At 42.3% G+C, this 18727-nt stretch overlaps 1 protein-coding gene across 1 annotated transcript; it reads left to right on the forward strand.

Moving 5' to 3' along the window:
* The first annotated feature begins 909 nt into the window (after nucleotides 1-909).
* Nucleotides 910-18619, forward strand: LOC115362429 (ubiquitin carboxyl-terminal hydrolase 37-like). The gene is made up of 14 exons (XM_030056352.1): nucleotides 910-955; nucleotides 12208-12266; nucleotides 14434-14551; nucleotides 14731-14880; nucleotides 15028-15218; nucleotides 15403-15534; nucleotides 15699-15822; nucleotides 16181-16332; nucleotides 16481-16580; nucleotides 17087-17163; nucleotides 17289-17433; nucleotides 17734-18114; nucleotides 18215-18274; nucleotides 18437-18619. Exons 4-12 carry the CDS (start codon nucleotides 14815-14817, stop codon nucleotides 17881-17883), a joined length of 1137 nt encoding a protein of 378 aa, XP_029912212.1. The 5' UTR covers nucleotides 910-955; nucleotides 12208-12266; nucleotides 14434-14551; nucleotides 14731-14814; the 3' UTR covers nucleotides 17884-18114; nucleotides 18215-18274; nucleotides 18437-18619.
* The last annotated feature ends 108 nt before the right edge of the window (nucleotides 18620-18727 follow it).

The raw sequence follows: 18727 nt of genomic DNA on the forward strand, positions 1-18727 counted from the left end.
GGCCTGAATCTCTACTATCGGCACAACAGTCATTGGATTCTCTCAGCCTCAGGGGGTATTTTGGCTCGAGATATATTGTGCGTTCTCTAGAAAATAAAGAATCGCATTTTCTAAACAAATGAAGTCCTTTTGTTCCTTGATTCACCAAGTGAGGCTGAAACGAGGCTCAATGTATGCGTGACCTGGGCACTCTGACAGAGCCCAGACAATAAAAGTTCACAGATTAACATGGATGAGAGGAAAGTTTCGGTGTTGAAAGCTGCATTAAGGTTTTTTGAAAAAGCCGAGTCAGTGTCTTCTTTAATCACAAAATAATCTAATTTTCAGCAGGAAAGGCAAGATATTTTAATTATTGCCCTTCAGAGTTCAGTTCTACAAAAGAAGGCTGGAGGGGAGGACGCAGTGTTCACATACAGTGCATTCAGAGAGTATTCAGACCACCTTCACTGTTTTCACTTTTGTCATGTTGCAGCCTGATGCTACAATCGTTTAAATTCATTTTTTCTCTCATTAATCACCACTCCGTACCCTATAATGACAAAGTGAAAATAGAATTGTCAATTTTTTTTCAAATTTATTGAAAAGGAAAAACTGAAATATTACATCACATTGACATGAGTATTCAGACCCTTGAAATTTAGCTCAGGTGCCTCCCATTTCTCTTGATGGTTGCTGAGATGTTTCTTCACCTTGATTAGCCCACCCAACAGATTCCACCTGTGCTATGTTTAATTGATTGGACATGATTTGGAAAGGCACACAGCTCTCTATAAAAGGCCTCACAGCTGACAATGCATATCAGAGCAAAAATCAAGCCATGAGGTCAAAGGAACTGCCTGCAGAGCTCAGAGACAGGATTGTTGCAAGGCACAGATCTGGGTAAAGCCCAACACACACCGGCGGCACAGCTAGTGCTTCAGGTGACGTGCGTCACCTGAGGCACCCAACGCAAACTGTAAGTGTCGCGCTGTAGAACGTCAACCTTAAAGCTTGGCTACTGGAAGAACAACACTGTTGCCATAACCATGCATAAATCTGTGTATTTGTTCAATGTAACTAATTTGTCAAGGGTTCCATCCGCAATTTCTATTGAGCACATACATCATTATTACTTTCCTCTTCCTCATTAACATTTTTGTTTTCTATTTATTAGGCTACATCTCCATTTATTTTTCTAGGTACTAGGGCAATGTGCAATGCAACACGCACTTTATATTCTTGCATAATTGGGTACTCTCTGTATCATAAAATTACCATTGTTGGTATATAATCACCTATTGCAATATGTAATCGGGTAACGTGCAATTTTCACTAATTAGGCTCTAGGGCAATGTGCAACACAACAAGCACTTTATATTTCTATATATCTAGGTACTCTATGTATCACAAATTACCATCGTTGGTATTAAATCATTGTAATATGCAATTGAGTATTAGGCAATCAAAATAGCACTTAATATTTCTTGGGCAATTTGCAATACAATAATGCACTTTACACTTTAGCACTTTGCACTTTAACCAGCCCCTCGACATATAATTTTAGTGTTTAATTTAGTGTTTAAGCTGTGGTGAAATGCGCATGGTCCCCTGAGCCTTGGCCTGTATGTTTTATGATCAACTATGTTGTTTGTTTTGTTTTGTTGTTATTGTGAATGAACGTTGTACAACACCAACCTGCCAATGGGACTAGAGATGGAAATTAGCCACACGGCTACAATCTCACGTGTTTACATTTATATGTGCATTAACATGTACTGTCCCATTTCTTTCTTTTAAAAATAAATAAATCTACAAATCTACAACCAGTGTCAACTGGAAAAAAAAAAAAAAAAATACATACCACAGAAAAAAGACAAAGCGACATGGGTAAGTTGCCTATTTTTTTATTAATAACTTGGAATATAGTGTTTTGAAAGCAGCAGATCAACCAGCATTGTCTGACAGGCTACCATAATGTTATATCCAGTGATGGGCAGTAGTAGCTTATTGATCTCAACGATCAATCGCTCCTCATCCATTGTTAATGACAGAGGGCAACACAGAGCAAAAAAGAGGGAAAATACAGGAAAGTGCCACAGAAGCAGAGAAGAAGGGCAGCTATGGAAGCTGGGATGGACATCCGGAAGGGAGAAAATATGCTTTTTCAGGCGCAGCGACGTTGGAAATAGGACAGTGGCATGAAAGGTAGCGGAATAATTTCTGCTGCCTCCTTTTTAATACATTTGCAAAAATTTCAAAAATCCTGTTTTGACTTGTCATTATAGAATCAGAATCAGAATCAGAAGCCTTTACTGTCAATGTAAACAAAAGCATACAACGAAATTCAAGGTGCTACTCCTGCTGGTGTTTTTTAGAATGTTTACATTTAAATACAATAAGATAAAAATAAGTATATTTCAATAGATAAAATAGTGCAAAATAAAGTAAAATAAGAAAAGTAAAATTAAATTTAAAAAAGTAAAATAAGAATAGTGCAGTGTACAATAGTGCATTGTGAATAAATAACAGGAGAGGATGTAAACAAGTTATTTCACTTGTGAATTCAATTTCACAGGAAGTCAGCTTATTGCACATGTTCGGTTGGTTTCACATGTTAAGATGGTTCTACGAACAGTTCTTCTTAAGGTGCAGGGTATAGGGTACTGAGTGTAGATTAATGAGAGAAAAAAAATGAATGAATGAATGAACTGATTGATTTATTAATCAATTGATTATTATCTTGTTTTGTAGCTATAATTAGTATTCTTTTTAATTTAAAAAAAAAAAACTGCACTTTACAAATTGACAATTTTGACAAACAGTCTTTATTGAGGTGTCGCTTAATTACTAATCGCAGCCAATCAGAAACTCTGGATTAAACAGCAGCCAATCAGAATGATGAAAAAAAGGGTTTGTTTCAGAACAGAGAACAAGAACACCATCACAACATTTACTGGACTAGGATAGCCTATAACAGCCCAATTTTAATGGAAATTATTTGAAGAAAAAGCAAAAGAAAAAATCACCAAATTTTGTGAGCCCTAACAGAGGGTTTTCATGACACGTCATGATGACATGCCGTGGCTTAATGTGAGCCCTGTGCTTGGTGGCTTGGTGACATCATTGTGACATCATGATGACATCACAATGGAGCCACTGCCATTGTGACATCATGATGATGTCACAACTGAGTCATTGTGACATCACAGGATCACAGACAGCGTAAAATATGACATCATCATTGAGATGATCAGCTGTCTACATGAGACCTGATTCAGAGCTTCCTGCGCCCCCGCCCCCATAACGTTAAACCCACAATGCCGAACACACCCAAATCAACCAAGAGCCAAGAGCAGAGCACCAACTCTGCTCAGCGGCCATCTCCAGATAGAGCTGCAGCACTGCAGTTTCTACAGGAGAGAGTGCTCCAAGAGCACAATGAGGACGAAGATGTCTATCAAGCCATGCTCTCCTCACTCATCAAAACCCTCTGTGACAGCCACTGGACCTCCATCTGTGACAGGATGAACAACCCTGACACCCAGGCTCACCTGACCAAGGTCTCTAAGAGGATCATTAAAGTGGTTGCTGAACTGGTCCTACAGCTGCTGGTCCCAGTCCTAACTGACCAGCTGCATGTAGAGGACTCTGCTCAGCCCAAACAGACCCACAGTGTAATGAGTGTCTCTGACACAGACAGGGATGGGGCCATCACCAGGGTCTCAGAAAAAACTGGAAGTGGAACTTCTCAGCAGGCCTCGCCCACCATCGTGAGGCCTGTTGTTGACGATCCACTCCAGAAATATTTTGAAGTAGATGCAGAAACATTGGCTGAATCTCTAGGCAGTTCTGCCTCCAATGGCATGCTGGGAGACGTAGTCCAACAGTTGAACCAAGGTCTCTCTGTCGTTGCTGCGTGCTCTCCAGTGGCCAAGAGTCATAGCACCAACTTCAGCATCAAAAAGACAAAACAGAACGTATCAAAAATTATGTCTGCTGCCATGAAATGCCTAGGCTTTGCTGGGAAGACCCTAGCCGACATGAAAGACAAGTCCACAGAGCACGAGCCCGAGTCCCTCCTGCAGCCGGTCACAGACGAAGTGATGTCAGCCATCGCCGACACCATGGAGAGCTGTGAGGAGAAGACAGCAGGAAAACAAGGAAGAATGGCCGGAAAAATCATTCGAAACCTGGCCACCAAAATTAAATACTCTAAGAAGTCAGATAATCCAACTGCTGTTGCCCCTGCATTCTCCGAAAAAGAACCTGTTAAAGAAGAGTCCAAGTTGCCTGGTTCTCTTGTCAGTGAAAACCTGGACTTGCTGAGAGATGCTGAGTTCCAGTCTCGGGTCTCAAAGAGCCAAATTTCTCTGCTGGAGTCCCAGAGTCAGCGCTCAACTACTCCCTCCTCAGTGCTGGAAACAAAATCAACAGCTTCCATCTTGGTTAAGAGCTTCACACAGGAAGTGAACACCATGGTGGAGAGAGTCCAGGCTGAGGAGCCTGAAATCCTCAATGACGACAGCCTGGCTACCAGGGCCCGCTTGGATGCCAAAGAGATTTCTTCCAAAATGGGAAATCAAATTGAAGCAATCTTCAGGCCTGTGAGCCAGAGTTATGGATGCCAGTCTCGATCAAAGACTCCTGACACAGAATCAAGAGAACACCTTGAATCCCTGGAACCTGCTGAGGATGGCATACAAGCAGCAACACCCACCTCTGAACGCATGCAGCCTAGCCCATCTGAAGTCAGTGTACATTCAGTTAACTGCTGCACCCTCATTGTGCATCAAATTAGACTCTGCATTCTGAGAGTGACAGCATCAATAGCATTAGTCTTAAGGCACTTTCAAAAAAAGGGTAAAAGGAACAAGGAGTCCCTAATTCCACATCCCTCAGACCCTGAGAAAGTGGAATCTGGTGGTGACACTTCACCAAGCTGCAGTCAAAACCTTTACTTGGACAAACTCATCAGTGCATTGGAAAATAGTGGCGAGGTTGATGATGACAGAGACCATAAGGATGAAACAAGTCTGTCATATCCTCAGACCATGTGTGAGGTGATGTCCAGCCAGGACTTCCAGACGGTTGCTACTGAGGTGGTCACTAAGCAGCTCCAAGCAACTGAACTGTCCATAATAATGGAACTCAACTCACAGGCTCAGACTCCAACCATGGAAAGCACCATAGAAGAAGATAAAATTAGCCTGGAGTCTAGGGCTAAAAGTCTCTTCATAGGCTTTATTGATGAGGTGGTAACTCACTCTGTTAAACTGGAGAAAAAAAGTAATGGTTCTCCGGACGCAGCCTCTGACACTGACCTCAACACAGCCTCTGCTGTAGACACTGTCAGCCGGAACATACAGGGCAAAATGTCTGAGCTCATGAGGCCAAGATCAGCCAAACTGGAAGGCCGCTCCCCCTCAATAAGCTGTGACATGAGAACAAAGATGTTCCGCGGCTCTTGCAGGCTCGCTGATATTAAAGAGGAGGTTTCACGCTCAATGAGCCAGTGTGTTGCTGACATCATTGATAGACTTGATGAGCACACTGGTTCCAGAGCACAAACTCCAGTCCTGTCCAGGCTGTCGGATGCCCAACCTGCTGAACTGTATGATGTGAACACAGCCCTGCAGGGAAAGCCCGATGCGCCTGAGCCTGTTGTGGATGACAGCGGAGTTCCTGAGGATGGTCCATCGATCACCATCTGCCCTGAGGAGGTTGTCGAGGACCTGTCATCCTCCAGGTTCAAGTGCACGTGCTACCAGGTGATAAAAGCCACACTCACTAAGGCACTGGCCGTGCATTACCCGAAGAGCCTCAAGCCGAGTCCGGTTGGGCGCTACGTGCCATCTGTGGATTCTGCTGCAACAGAGATTTTAGACATCGTGGTCAAAGATGTAAACGAAATGTGTCAGCCTAAGAAAAGAAAGTTTAAATTCCCATGGCAACGCTCAACTCATAGAGTACCTGAGGTTCATATGTGTTCCACAGCGGAAAAGATCAAGCGCACCGTGCAGGAAAAACTTAAAGAGTTTTTTACCTGCCACAAAAGGGCTGTTGAGCACCAAAAGCAAGGTGTGATGCAAAAAGCCAAGAGGAAACTAAAAAAGCTGCTGAAGGGCAAGAAGAAGCCCAAGGGAACTGATGTCCCAGCAGCAGGACCGGAGGTCCAGACCATGGCTAACGTCATGGGTGCCATCTTGGACGACATGGAGCCAAACTTACAGGACAGTGGTGCGATGCTGGCTCAATTGGAAGAGCTAATCAGCCAGAACCAGCTGCAGAGTCTGTCTCGTCCACTTAGCGACAGGATCTACAACTTGCTGTTGCATGACAAATTTCTCAGCAACGTCCCAGTGGCTCAACCCAGAAAGGCCATTTCTGCACCCAACATGAAACAGCTTGCCGCCGTTGAATTCAATCCCACTGAGCAGGTGTATTTGTTTGTGGAGGGAGCTGTGAGGCATCTTCTCATCTCCTTCCTCCCACCTCCACCATCCTGTGAAGTAGATGATATGACCAACCAAGATGAGGCAGTGAGTGTCTGTGCTCAGCTGATGTCAGAGCATGTGATGGCCACCCTGAGCAGTACCTGTGCTGCCTCCAGAGCCCAGGCTGAAATAGAAAAACTGACCGATGAACTGGCAACTGAGACCAAGAACCTGGACAAGGAAACCCGGCAGACTGTTGACGAACAAGACAAGAACTCTAAGCCATCTTTCTTCAGAAGAATGTTAAGCGCCATCAAGAAACCCTTCAAAAAAGCCAAGAAGACCACCAAGAGGTGAAGACCTTAGCGGCATAACAAGTCCTTCTGAAATTTTCCTGTTTACCCATAAACCACCTCCCATTCAATAAATTTCAGCAATGCAAATAATAATAATTTTAAAAAATTAATTATATATTTCAGTGTGTTGTATCTTTAGTATTTTTAATTATTCAGTATTTGTTCTGCTGTTAATCGTGTATAATGATGTGTTGAATGTATTTATTGTAGGAATGTATTTGTATTTGACTGCTGGATCCAGCACTAATGCAGCCCGCAGGTTAGAGAACAGACTTTCACTTTAACAAACTCTGTGCCTCTTTCTCTCTAAATTCTAATTCAAAAGGGCTCCACTGGCATGGCTGATTTGTATTGCCGAAGCAGATTTCACATACAGGACAAGAAATCTGTACATATTCATATCCAGAATCACATCACACATACAAGTGTAACATAATAAAAATAAACAACAACAACAATAAATAATAACTAATGATTACAATGTATGTGATGTTGCATGTAATCGCAAGCATGCAAACATACAGGACAGGAAATCAGTACATATACCAAATACATAAATACCCATATACACACTGGCACATCTTACTATTCGAACACCTGAGCAGTGTGTTGGTTTTGGCTGCAACTCATTTGGCGTCACATGATGCACCATGTCAGCCGCGACCAGGAAGAGTGTTGTGTGGAAATACTTTGACAAAAAGGACGACGATAACGTGCAGTGCAAGATATGTGGCGTTAAACTTGTATATTACATAAATACCAGCTCGATGCTTAACCACATGCACTTCAAGCACAAGGAGAAAACAGCGGAGACAGCTAACAGACAGCCTTGCTAGTCCTGTTAACACCAGCTAACTGCTAGCCCTGTGAGAACATGCTAATGTGATGATACCAGAGCGGAGAAGATTAGATTTATTTGAACTCTGTGTTTATACACGATTGTAGCATTGTTTGTCTTATTTCAAGTCAAAAATGTCTTATTACTAGTCAAAATATCTCATTACACTTATTTTTGACATTTTTGACTTGAAATAAGACAAATAATCTTGGTAAGATTTTGAGTTTTTGCAGTGTATCTATGTGAAGTAAAACATTCACTTACATTGTTAATTTCTATGTGAAATAAAACATCTTACTGTGTTTGTTTACAGTTGCAACATTCATCAAAAATACGTTATACATTTACCATGAGATGCAAAATTCTTACCGGCGCCAACGGCTGCCACGGGATCTATCCTCAAACACAATCACTAATACAATCAACCACAAGTGAAAAATACATTTACTGAACGTGATACTGGGAGTACAGCATAAACATACCTGTTTGAGAGAGTCCAAAAATAGAGCAAAACTCTGTCATGGGCTTTCAACACGCCTAACATGAGAAAAGGACAAGCATAAGCGTGTATCCTACTAGATGAAACGGCGAAACCCAGCCACATAACGGTTACAAAAAACGGTTTAAGCTAGTTTTTTAAAGTTCTCAAAACTCACTTTTACTGGCAAAATGCTCGACAAAACTACACAACCCATCTACAGTAACAACATTATGCATTAATAACCTGCTGTGTGCACTTAAACCAGCATTAAAATCTAAAATTCAAACTTTATGATCGCGCTGCAATGAGTACATACCTCTCTCAGTCAAATTCAGCGCAGACTGACGAGAGACAGGGAATGAAGGGTTGCCAGATCTGTGAGACAAAAGCAGCCAAACAGCAACTCAAAACCAGCCCCAAACCCGCCCAACCGGGTATAAAAACGGCCCAAAAATCAGCCCAATACCAGAACTCAAAATATGCCTATAAAAATCCATATATGTTGCTTTTAAAGTCCAACAGCATTGCTATAATTGCAAAATGCACTATAATATTTATAAAATAACATCATAAACATTAAAGGCAATTTCCCAGGCAAAGGCAATTGAAAATCATTTCAGCTCACCTGTTAAACTGCTGGCTGTCTCCAACATAAAAAAGAACGGGAAAAAAACTCCATGAACTTGAAGTATTTACAGTGTTGTCCAGTTTCTTTTTAGACATGTTAAGATCCCTCGCCCTGGTCCCTGTCATACAAAACTGTATTGAACAAGGCCAGCATCTCTCTGGTGGGCTCAAACTCGTGGCAGCAGGTTTCATTAGTCATTCAAAATATGAATCTTTATTCATAGGCATTATTCATCATCTGTATGCCACAGGTCTGCCCAAGCCCAACCCGCGGACAAAATTTGTTACCCGCGGCAACACTTAAAAAGTAGCCCAATTTGGCGGAAATGTATGGAGGACTAAAAGGGACAGAATGAAATAAATAAATACATCTTTAAATAAATACTTAAAAGTGTCATTAATTAATTAAAATGGGAATTAAATAAATAAATGTGTCATTAAATAAATAAATATGTCATTAAATAAATAAATGTGTCATTAAATAAATAAATGTGTCATTAAATGTGTCATTAATTCATTAAAATACCAGTTCATTTAATGTAAAAACATATATATAATTATTTCATTATTTATTTAATTATTTCATGGACCGGTGTTGCAGTGCTTCATGAATTAATTTTATCTGTCAAAGTCACCCATCAAAGTCAGTGGGCGGATCCTAACACCTGACTGGTTACCCGGCACAGCAAGCCAAGACAGATCGACTTCAGATAATCGATTGATGCAGAGCAAGTAAACATATTCTAGAGTGAAAGTTTTTAACTGTTTTGCTTAACCCAGACGCTCAGGTTGCATAACCTACAGCCGAGAGACTTTACTAAACATCAGGTAAAGCATGCTGCAAGAACTGAGGCACTCTGCTTTGATGTGGACACACTACGGCAGCACGGGATTTTACCTGCGTCTACACCGGCCGTCACCAGGGAGAGGAGGGAGCGCAAGTGGTGCAAACGTAAACAAATGAGGGGGAAGAGAGCCGGGATCCACGCTAGGCTACAGGCTACAGGCTAAAGGCTAAAGGCTAGAGGCTACAGGCTACAGGCTACAGGCTAAAGGCTATAGGCTAACCCCTCCAGACCAGCAGGACCGTGGCTCTTGCTCTCTAATGTTCGCTCCCTCGACAACAAGCTGGACGAGCTACGCTTGCTAAGAGACACCCGCAGGAGAGAGACTGCTGTGTGCTTGCTTTTGCGGAGACATGGCTCCATGGAAACATCCCATCCCTGCAGGAGTAGAGCACTGAACATTGCCAGAGACCCCTCTCACCCGCTCCACAAATACTTTGAGCTGCTTCCATCAGGCAAACGGTGAAAAGCAAAACCGCTAGAATGAGCAACAGCTTCCTCCAGAAAGCTGTTAGACTTTTAAACTGCTGACTTTACCATCACTCGGGGATCCCAAGTGAAAAACTCTATCTCATTTTGTGTGCACTACTACTGTATGTGTTGCTTAATGACAATAAAGCTTGATTTGATTTGATTTGATTTGATTTGATTTGATTTGATTTGATATTCTGACACACTTGGTGGCGCAACCTTTACTCGGTTCAAGCAAATGGGGGATTTGCAGGAGCAAATGTTACTGCGGTGCGCGATGCGTGCTAGATAGGTGCAGCCACAAAATGTCGAGAAGTTGCCCAGAACTACTCAGAGAAGCAGTAACTTTAACTGGAGAGGCTCTCAGCAGAACTCCTCCGGCTCCGGCAGACTTCCAGACTTCCAGGCTTCAGACCTAAGCAATCGATTGGGCTAGATTCACGTTAGTCCCGCCCACTGACTTTGATGGGTGACTTTGACAGATAAAATTAATTCATGAAGCATTGCAACACCGGTCCATGAAATAATTAAATAAATAATGAAATAATTATATATATGTTTTTACATTAAATGAACTGGTATTTTAATGAATTAATGACACATTTAATGACACATTTATTTATTTAATGACATTTATTTATTTAATGACACATTTATTTATTTAATTCCCATTTTAATTAATTAATGACACTTTTAAGTATTTATTTAAAGATGTATTTATTTATTTCATTCTGTCCCTTTTAGTCCTCCATAGAAATGAAGCAGTATGTCTGCTAACGGTCAGTAGGGGGCGCTAAATCACAACTTAATACAGTACTCCCAATATCAAGAACAGAACAAATGAGGGATTTTGGTGACATTAATACACATTACAACAAAATACATTACATAAGCAACAATAATGGCAAAGATTAGTAGTTATTTCTTCTGTCTGTTACATTTGTACAAATCTGTTTACCCACAAGCTATTTTAAAATTGAAAATAATAAATAATAACTTAAACTTGTCTGTTAGCTGTCTCCATTTTATCCAGGACACGGCTGCAGGAGCTGAGCTTCTGCTGAGTCACTTCACACCTGCGAGGTTTTTACGTAAGTATTACACATTATTTTACCTCAGAATACATAGCACGGCACACTGACACAGAACACAATGATATTATCTTAAAATTACACGTGTTTTTATTTTTTTTTAACAAATAAGTTTATATAGCTAACCAGCGACTAAGTTAGCTTAACTTTTTCACTAGTTAGCATGTTGTAGCTAGCTAGTGCCAACTAATAGATGAAAGTCTGGAGACTCCCAGCCTTGTGGTTATAAGCAAAAAATATTCATAATTATGACTATAGGGCCAATAGAATGTTTTTGTGTTCATTTAGAGAGTAAATCAGTTTATTAAATGTTGTATTCACCATGCAGCGTTTACTGTCCTGACGCTGATAGCTAACATTACATCGACTCACTGAGGTGTTTTGATTTAACGTAGCTTATTAGTTTGTACTGCTTTTATGTACCTTGAGGTGAATTCGATTTCTGTGTGACTGTTTATGTTCTTTATACTTGGTGAGGCGGTCGGCTCTGCTTATGAGCAAACAGCAGTGACTTTATGACAGAACAATGGAGGTTCTAGAAGCGTCTCGAGCTCAGAGAGGCGCTCGCTTCCAACTCGGGCCAGATGAAGTTCACTGCCGACACGGACAGCACACATGCTCTCGGGGAAAACTTTGCGATTATTTTGAAAGCCTAATATTCATTTGCAAGGATGTTTTGCTGGCCTTGCGCTCGTCAGAAGGTGTGTGTTTCACTAAGAACAGTTTTTTTAAGTTGCTTCATGTTATTCTTCTGACTGTGGAAACTCAGATTGTTGGTGCAAAATGTTGTCCTGCAAATTCAAGTTTTGAAACTTGAATAAGCTTTTTTTGTACCATTCTTCATGTGTATTATTTGTTCACATGCATTGAATACATAGTTTTCCCCTTTTTGTATGTGACTTAGGTGTCCTTTAATTTTTTTTTATTTTCTTTGCACATGGTATTATGCCGTTTTGAAGCACTTTTGTGACCTATGTCTGTGAAAAGCGAGACACTTACATATTTATTTATTTGTTTTTAAAGTCAGTTTTTTTTTTTTTTTTTAAATCAGTTTAAGCATGTTTAATTTTCTTTATTCCTACCAGAAAAACAACACCACTTCTGATGAGAACTTGGGTGGAGATGATGGCAGCCCACAGAAGAGGTAAGGAAATCTTTCAGGACTTTATTCCTTCACTTTAATAATAATTACGAATAATTAGTAATTGCTAATTTGACTTAGACATCTTACACATCATCTAAAACACAAAAACTGCCTTTCCAATCACTTCTGATTGATTCTGGCAATTAGTCTTCTCCAGTGGCGGCTGGTGAAAAAAATTCTTGGTGGGGCTGGTGTGCCAACACATTTCCCTGCCTAGTCTAGTATAAGCATTCAAATGAACAGTGGGAAAATTACTAACAGTTCCACAATAATATTTAATTTCCTTCTCAAAATCAACAGTTTCAAAGATAAAATAACAATTTACAGCTATATTAGACTTTATGCTATCAAATACTATACAATACAATACAATAATGAGATAAATTTACAGAAAGGGATTTCAGCTGAATCTATACAAATCAACAGTGAGTGAGTGAGTTTACAGCAAAGTTCTTTTCAAAAATTAAAACATAATCAGATGATTTACCCTATCTGATCAAGAAAAAATGCAAAATTTGCTTGAAGAAAAAAGCATCAGTGCCATAGAAGCAGCAAAATTTGTCAGTGCATGTCACAAACACAACAGAACAACAGGGGGTTACAGCGGATCTTTTGTAGCACAGAGGAGATATGTTGCTCAAACACTAGGTATGTAGTATTATGAGTTGTAGAACATAATAAATTATCTTGAAGGAGTAGATGTTTACCAGCAAGCTTGACTCCAATAATTTAACAATATGTTAGATTATCATTTGTTTTAAAAATGTAAATTACTTATCAAACAGACCTAACAATTCAACCACCAATGAATGAGCAGTAGTATGCATGTCATAACACAGATTGAATATGAAAAATAAGCCAAAGTGATACCTCTTCTCTGAATAGACACGCTAAGCCAGTGTGCTGCTGTTAGCCAGTGAAACTAGAGCCGAGTGGCACCTCTTCGCTTTGTAACAATCTATGTCAGTGCGCTGCTGTAGCCTGGAAAGTTTCTTTGCCTTGTGGGTGTTGCCTTTTGGCTCGTGCGGTGCCGGTGCCGTTGTTATTATGTCAAATACCGAGTTAAAAACAGTCACCCAAATGGCCATGAAATTCACCCAAATGGCCAGGCAAAAAGCGAGTTGCGCTTTTCGGCGCGCTGTTTGCATCCCTGGTGTGTGTCTGTCTCTCTCACTGGGTCTGTCTCTCTCTCTGTGTGTGTGTCTGTCTGTGTGTGTGTCCACGCTGAATCATACCTGTCACTTCTGAAAAGGATGCAGGGGAAGCAAAAAAGTGCACTGGCTGCTCCACAACCTGTCAGCCACGGCTTGCGCTGAAACCAGCTCCAGCAAAAAGTCCTGCTATAGGATGTAGCTTTCTCCTTGGTTTTCTGTTGGATGTTGATTTCGGGCTTGTCGTGTCCCAGCTCCTTAACGCGGATTTTTTCCGCTACCGTCCTTCTCGCAAAAGGGTAATTTAATAAGGATCTCAGCGAATTTGGTGGAAGCTGCTGCTCTTGAACTCCTGTCATCGTCGCCGCCATTATCTCTCTCACTCACTCCTCGCGGTATTTTTTTTTCGTAGGGCACCGTAAGTCTGGGAATCTCACTACGAAAAACAATGATCGCTGGCTCCTCAAGTAGCTTTAGCAATCCGAAACCTTCACGCATTTTACGTGGACGTAGGGGCGACATTTCCAGCGCCCCTACGGCGTTAAATTTGGCGACGTTGATTGGCCAATTATTCATCATTTTCCCCTAGCAACCATAACCGGATTGGCTATTTAGCTGCAGGTCTGGGGCGCTTTGAAAAGCGCCCCTAAAGAGAAATGATACAGTCTGTGGGAGGAAATTCACCACTGATTGAATGAGTCAGTTGGTGTAAATGTTGTTTAAATTATTCAGATTGCATGTAGGCACACACTATTAAGTAAAATTGACACTGATGATAAAATTTGTAAATATATACATTAGAGATTTTTCCCCTCCACGTCTGGAGGGGCGGCGCCCCAGCGCCCCCTATGGGCCAGCCGCCACTGGTCTTCTCCCTAATAATCTACACAGAGTGAAGTATTCAGTTTATTCAGTCTATCAGTGATAGAAAAATGTGATTGACAAATCACATTTAATTTCATGGCTAAGGTATCACTTCAACAACAACAAACGGTTTTTCTTATTCACACACACAGTGACCCCAAACAGGAAAATGGGGTCCCAGCCTCTTCAGCCACCTCCACCACCACAGCAAAAGGCAGGGAGAGAGCCAATAGCCCTCCTTGTTGGCATAGGTGTTTCTACTGGTGCAAGGTAGGTTTTACAGAAATTATCAGCACTAAACATAAAGCGGCTTTATAGCAGTCTGTAGATTTTCTGAACTGTGAATGACAGTTGTGGACAGTAGATATGATAGCAGTTAGTTAGTCTGTTGCTGGTGTCTCTCGTGTATTTAACCATGAGTGTATTTTACTGTACTTTACTCCCGACAGAAAAACAAGGTGCCCAGTGAGAACACCTGCGGGAACCCCAAAGAGGAAAATGGGGTCCCAGCCTCTCCAGCAACCTCCGCCACCATGAGTAAAAAGGAGAGAGCCAATAGTCCTCCTTGGTGGCGTAGATGGCCCTTCCGTCGCTGCAAGGTACACTTCACACAAAGTACTATTGCTGCACTTTTGTATTTGAACTTATAGGCTGTGAATGACAGCACTGTACAATTAATTAATAGTCATTAATGTGTCGCTGCTGGCCCTGCTACGTTTAACCTGGTTGCTGTTTCCTCCTATCAGATTGCACCAGTTGATGAGGCCACTGGCAGCAGCACGGAGATTAAAGAGCAGGTACAGGAGGGACAGCGCAGCACTGGCAGGACGGCTGAAACCCCCACACCTGCCTCTGCCAGTTGTTCCGCTAAAAAGGAGTCTGTGGCCCCTGTCCTGCCCAGCCAGAGCCTCACTAAGAACCATGTTGTCTACCTCGGGTAAGCACCAGACAGGACACTCATATACACACACCCAAATACATTTGATTTACATGCACATTATGCAGCTGTAACAAGACATGAATCCATGCAGTTCCTCTAAAACCCAGCTAGAGAGAGGAAAACAAGACCCAGTTTGTTTTCACACAGAAAATGATGTGTCCTTTTTGTGTTTGTGTCTCAGGCTCCCCAACTTGGCACAGACGTGCTATATGAACTCCAGCCTGCAGAGTCTCCTGACTCTGAGAAGTTTCACTCAGGAGCTCAGCAACCAGTTCAGGATCTGGAGTTCAGCCCCTGGAGCTGAATTGATCAGGTACATGCATGGCCCAAAACACACACACATGCACACACAGTTGCATGCAGTCATTTGAAGTGAATTAACAGACTTGGAGTGTAATAGTGAAATAGGAGAGCTACGAAAAGAAATGTCTCTTCTCTTCCATCTTGTTCATTCATCTCTTCCTTCACTCTCTCCAGGGGACTTGTGGACGTCAGTGTGTCTCGATACACAGACGCTGACGTTCAAAAACGTCATGTCCTCAAGTCCTTCAAGAGGATGGTCTCAGCCCAGGTGCCCGAGTTTGCTGACAACAGCCAAAAAGTGAGTCATTTTTGTGTCTTCCACAGCAACACATTAGCATGCAGACTTCCCCTAAATCAGGGGTCACCAATCATGTGCCATGGAGGGCAGAGAGGCTGCAGGTTTTCATTCCAACCAAGACCTCCACCAGGTGATTTCACTGATTAGTTCCTCCTTTCTGATACAAGGTGAGGTGATCAGTGAAGTCACCTGGTGGACTTTTTGGTTGGAATGAAAACCTGCAGCCTCTCGGCCCTCCATGGCACATGATTGGTGACCCCTGCCCTAAATCATTTTTCAGTGAATGCACTGCCAGATGAGGATTTCTCCTCCATGTGTTCATGTCTTGCTATGTTTCTGTGTGTTTCTGTATATTCAGGACGCCCATGAGTTCCTCAGCTGTGTCCTGGAGCAGCTGAGGTCTCTGTCTCCCCAGCTACAGGAGGTAGCAAAAAGGTTGGGCAGCAGCTACACCTGCCCCGTCCAGACTCACCTGACTTTTAGGATGCAGAGCACCAGGACCTGCAAGGGGTAAGACCACACATGTAAATTCATCACATACATGTTTATATCTATTGAGAAGTCACGGTCGGCTATAGAGTCCCACAGGTGATGGTCTGTGATATCCTCATGATCTGTGTGGCTCTATTTTTATGTGTATTGCCCCTTTACTGTGCAGCTGTGGTGAGAAGTCTCTCAAAGAGGAGAACTTCACCAACCTCTCCCTGGACCTGGTGCCTGCAGAGTCAGTGGAGCAGTCGCTGCAGCGATACCTGGTGGTGAGTGGCACCTCTGCTGATCTGCTCAAGTTATGATTGTCTGATGTTTAACACATAAAGATCCCATCATGTTCAGCTGTCGTGGATCTGTTTTCAAATCATCTATCGCTGAGGATACTGTCCTCCAAGATGTTTTACATGAATGCAGTTCTGTTCAAATCCAGGATTGAATTAGTCAAATGAAGTGACACTCAAGGCTTATTTATGACAATACTGGGCTTTGATTGGCTATCAACACCAGCTCCAGTTTTTTTTAGTTTTTTTTTCTGACTGCAGTAACTTTCCGTTTTCACCAATTGAGGAAAATGAAATTTTAACATTGTCCTCATTAAATATTTTGTTCATAAGAGAATATAAACAGGAAGAAACATTGCACTCTTATAATCAACATTTTATCCCTCCACAAAATGGTATTCCTGATTCCTAAAGGGATTGTAGGTGCATATTTGGCCCAGACTGATGCATTGCATACCTAAACTAAAGCATGTTGCCTTGATGCTCTGCAGGAAAACCAGCTGGAGTATCGCTGTGAGTGCGGGGCGGACACATCCGGACAGCAGTGGTCTTTCCAGACGCTGCCAAGGTGAGTGACGTCACATCCATCCCTAATGTCTCAGCTGACAATTGTCAGTCTAATTGTTTTGTTGAAATGTTTGCATGTTGTTCTCTCCATCACTTCCTCTTCATCTCTGTTGTTTCTGTCTCCAGCGTTCTGATCCTGCATCTGAAGCGCTTCAGGTTCACCCCGGCCTGGACGCTGGAGAAGGTGCAGGACCCTGTTGTCCTGTCCAGAGAGCTGCTGCTGACCCCTGGGCAGTCAGAGGAAGCTGTCGGCCTTGAAAACACCAACAAGGTAAAGATGATACCAGTAGAGTTAGAGACAGATGGATAAGTACAAAGGATTGACCAAAAATCAAATAATAGGCAACAGATCGTCCCGTTCAGCTCAGCTGGTAATTATTATGTGAAATGAGCTGAGAGCAAACTAAACTCTCAGAAAACAGTCAAACCCATGGAGGGATTGAAGTCAAAGTCAGTTTGCACTTTGTACAGGATGTTGTCTGTGTGTGTGTGTGTGTGTGTGTGTGTGTGTGTGTGTGTGTGTGTGTGGCTACCTGTTAATATCTGTGTTTTTGTTTTTGTTTTTTTTCAGGCTGTGTGCCAGTACAAACTAATCAGTGTACTGAGCCATTTAGGCCGCACAGTGGATTCAGGTAAGATGTGTTCATTTTGTCAGCATATCTTAAATTGGTCAAATGTACTTTTACTTCCACAGTTGGGGAAGCTACGCTCGTTGAAGTGAAGAGGTGTGTAAACTGCATATTATCCATAGTGTTTGTAGACATCCCAGGTAACAGGGTGTGCTCTCCTCTCAGGCCATTATGTTAGCGACGGGGTCTATCAAGAGGGGGAGGCAGACAGCCAGACAGACCGCTGGCTGTCTTACAATGACGCGCAAGTCCGTGAGACAACCGGCGAGTCTGTCTGTTGCCTGCGTCGACGGACAGCTTACCTCCTCTTCTACGAGAAACAGGTAAGAGGATGGCATCGCCAGATCCTGCACTGACCCGAACCCGAACCCTGTTTTGGTTAAATACACTAACTGTAAATCTGTGTGTTGTGTGTATTCTCAGGAGTAGAAGAGTGTGAGGTGCTGCAGTGCACTGGATGTGTGTTCAGAGCAGTAGACTCAGGTAAGACATGTGCACTTTGTCAGCTTTTCCTAAATCAGCCTCATGTACTTTTACTTCCACAGGTACAGAACCTGTGCTAGTTGAAATGAGCAGGTGTGTAAACTACATTTTATCCGTAGTGTCTTTAGACGTCCCATGTAATGTGTCCTCTCTGTTGTTCAGCTGTCCTCTCGGCTGCTGTGCGTCCCGTGGCCCAGAGACTCCCACATAAGGCAGCAGGATCTCCCCCTCGCCCCTGCCCACAGGAGGATGGGCTTCCCCCAGAGAGTCTGGTTCCTCCCAAGGTTTCTTCCTCTCAGAGGGAGTTTTTCCTTGCCACAGTGGCCCCCAGCTTAAAACACACCAACCAACAACCCGTCTAGGTGGACCATCTCTGGGTCCATAGTTTTCTTCTTCTAAAATCCCTCTGCACATCATTTGATAAGCAGGATAAAAGGGACTGAAAAAAGAAGA

Source organism: Myripristis murdjan, chromosome 7 (genome assembly GCF_902150065.1).
Source record: "Myripristis murdjan chromosome 7, fMyrMur1.1, whole genome shotgun sequence".
Classification (NCBI taxonomy): domain Eukaryota; kingdom Metazoa; phylum Chordata; class Actinopteri; order Holocentriformes; family Holocentridae; genus Myripristis; species Myripristis murdjan.

What these genes read in the sequence shown, in the direction of transcription:
- LOC115362429 (XM_030056352.1), top strand. Translation starts at nt 14,815, where the DNA reads ATGAGTAAAAAGGAGAGAGCCAATAGTCCTCCTTGGTGGCGTAGATGG. An exon ending in CCTGGAGCTGAATTGATCAG is followed by an intron (nt 15,535 to 15,698) that starts GTACATGCATGG and finishes CACTCTCTCCAG; the next exon opens with GGGACTTGTGGACGTCAGTG. An exon ending in CGCTGCAGCGATACCTGGTG is followed by an intron (nt 16,581 to 17,086) that starts GTGAGTGGCACC and finishes GATGCTCTGCAG; the next exon opens with GAAAACCAGCTGGAGTATCG.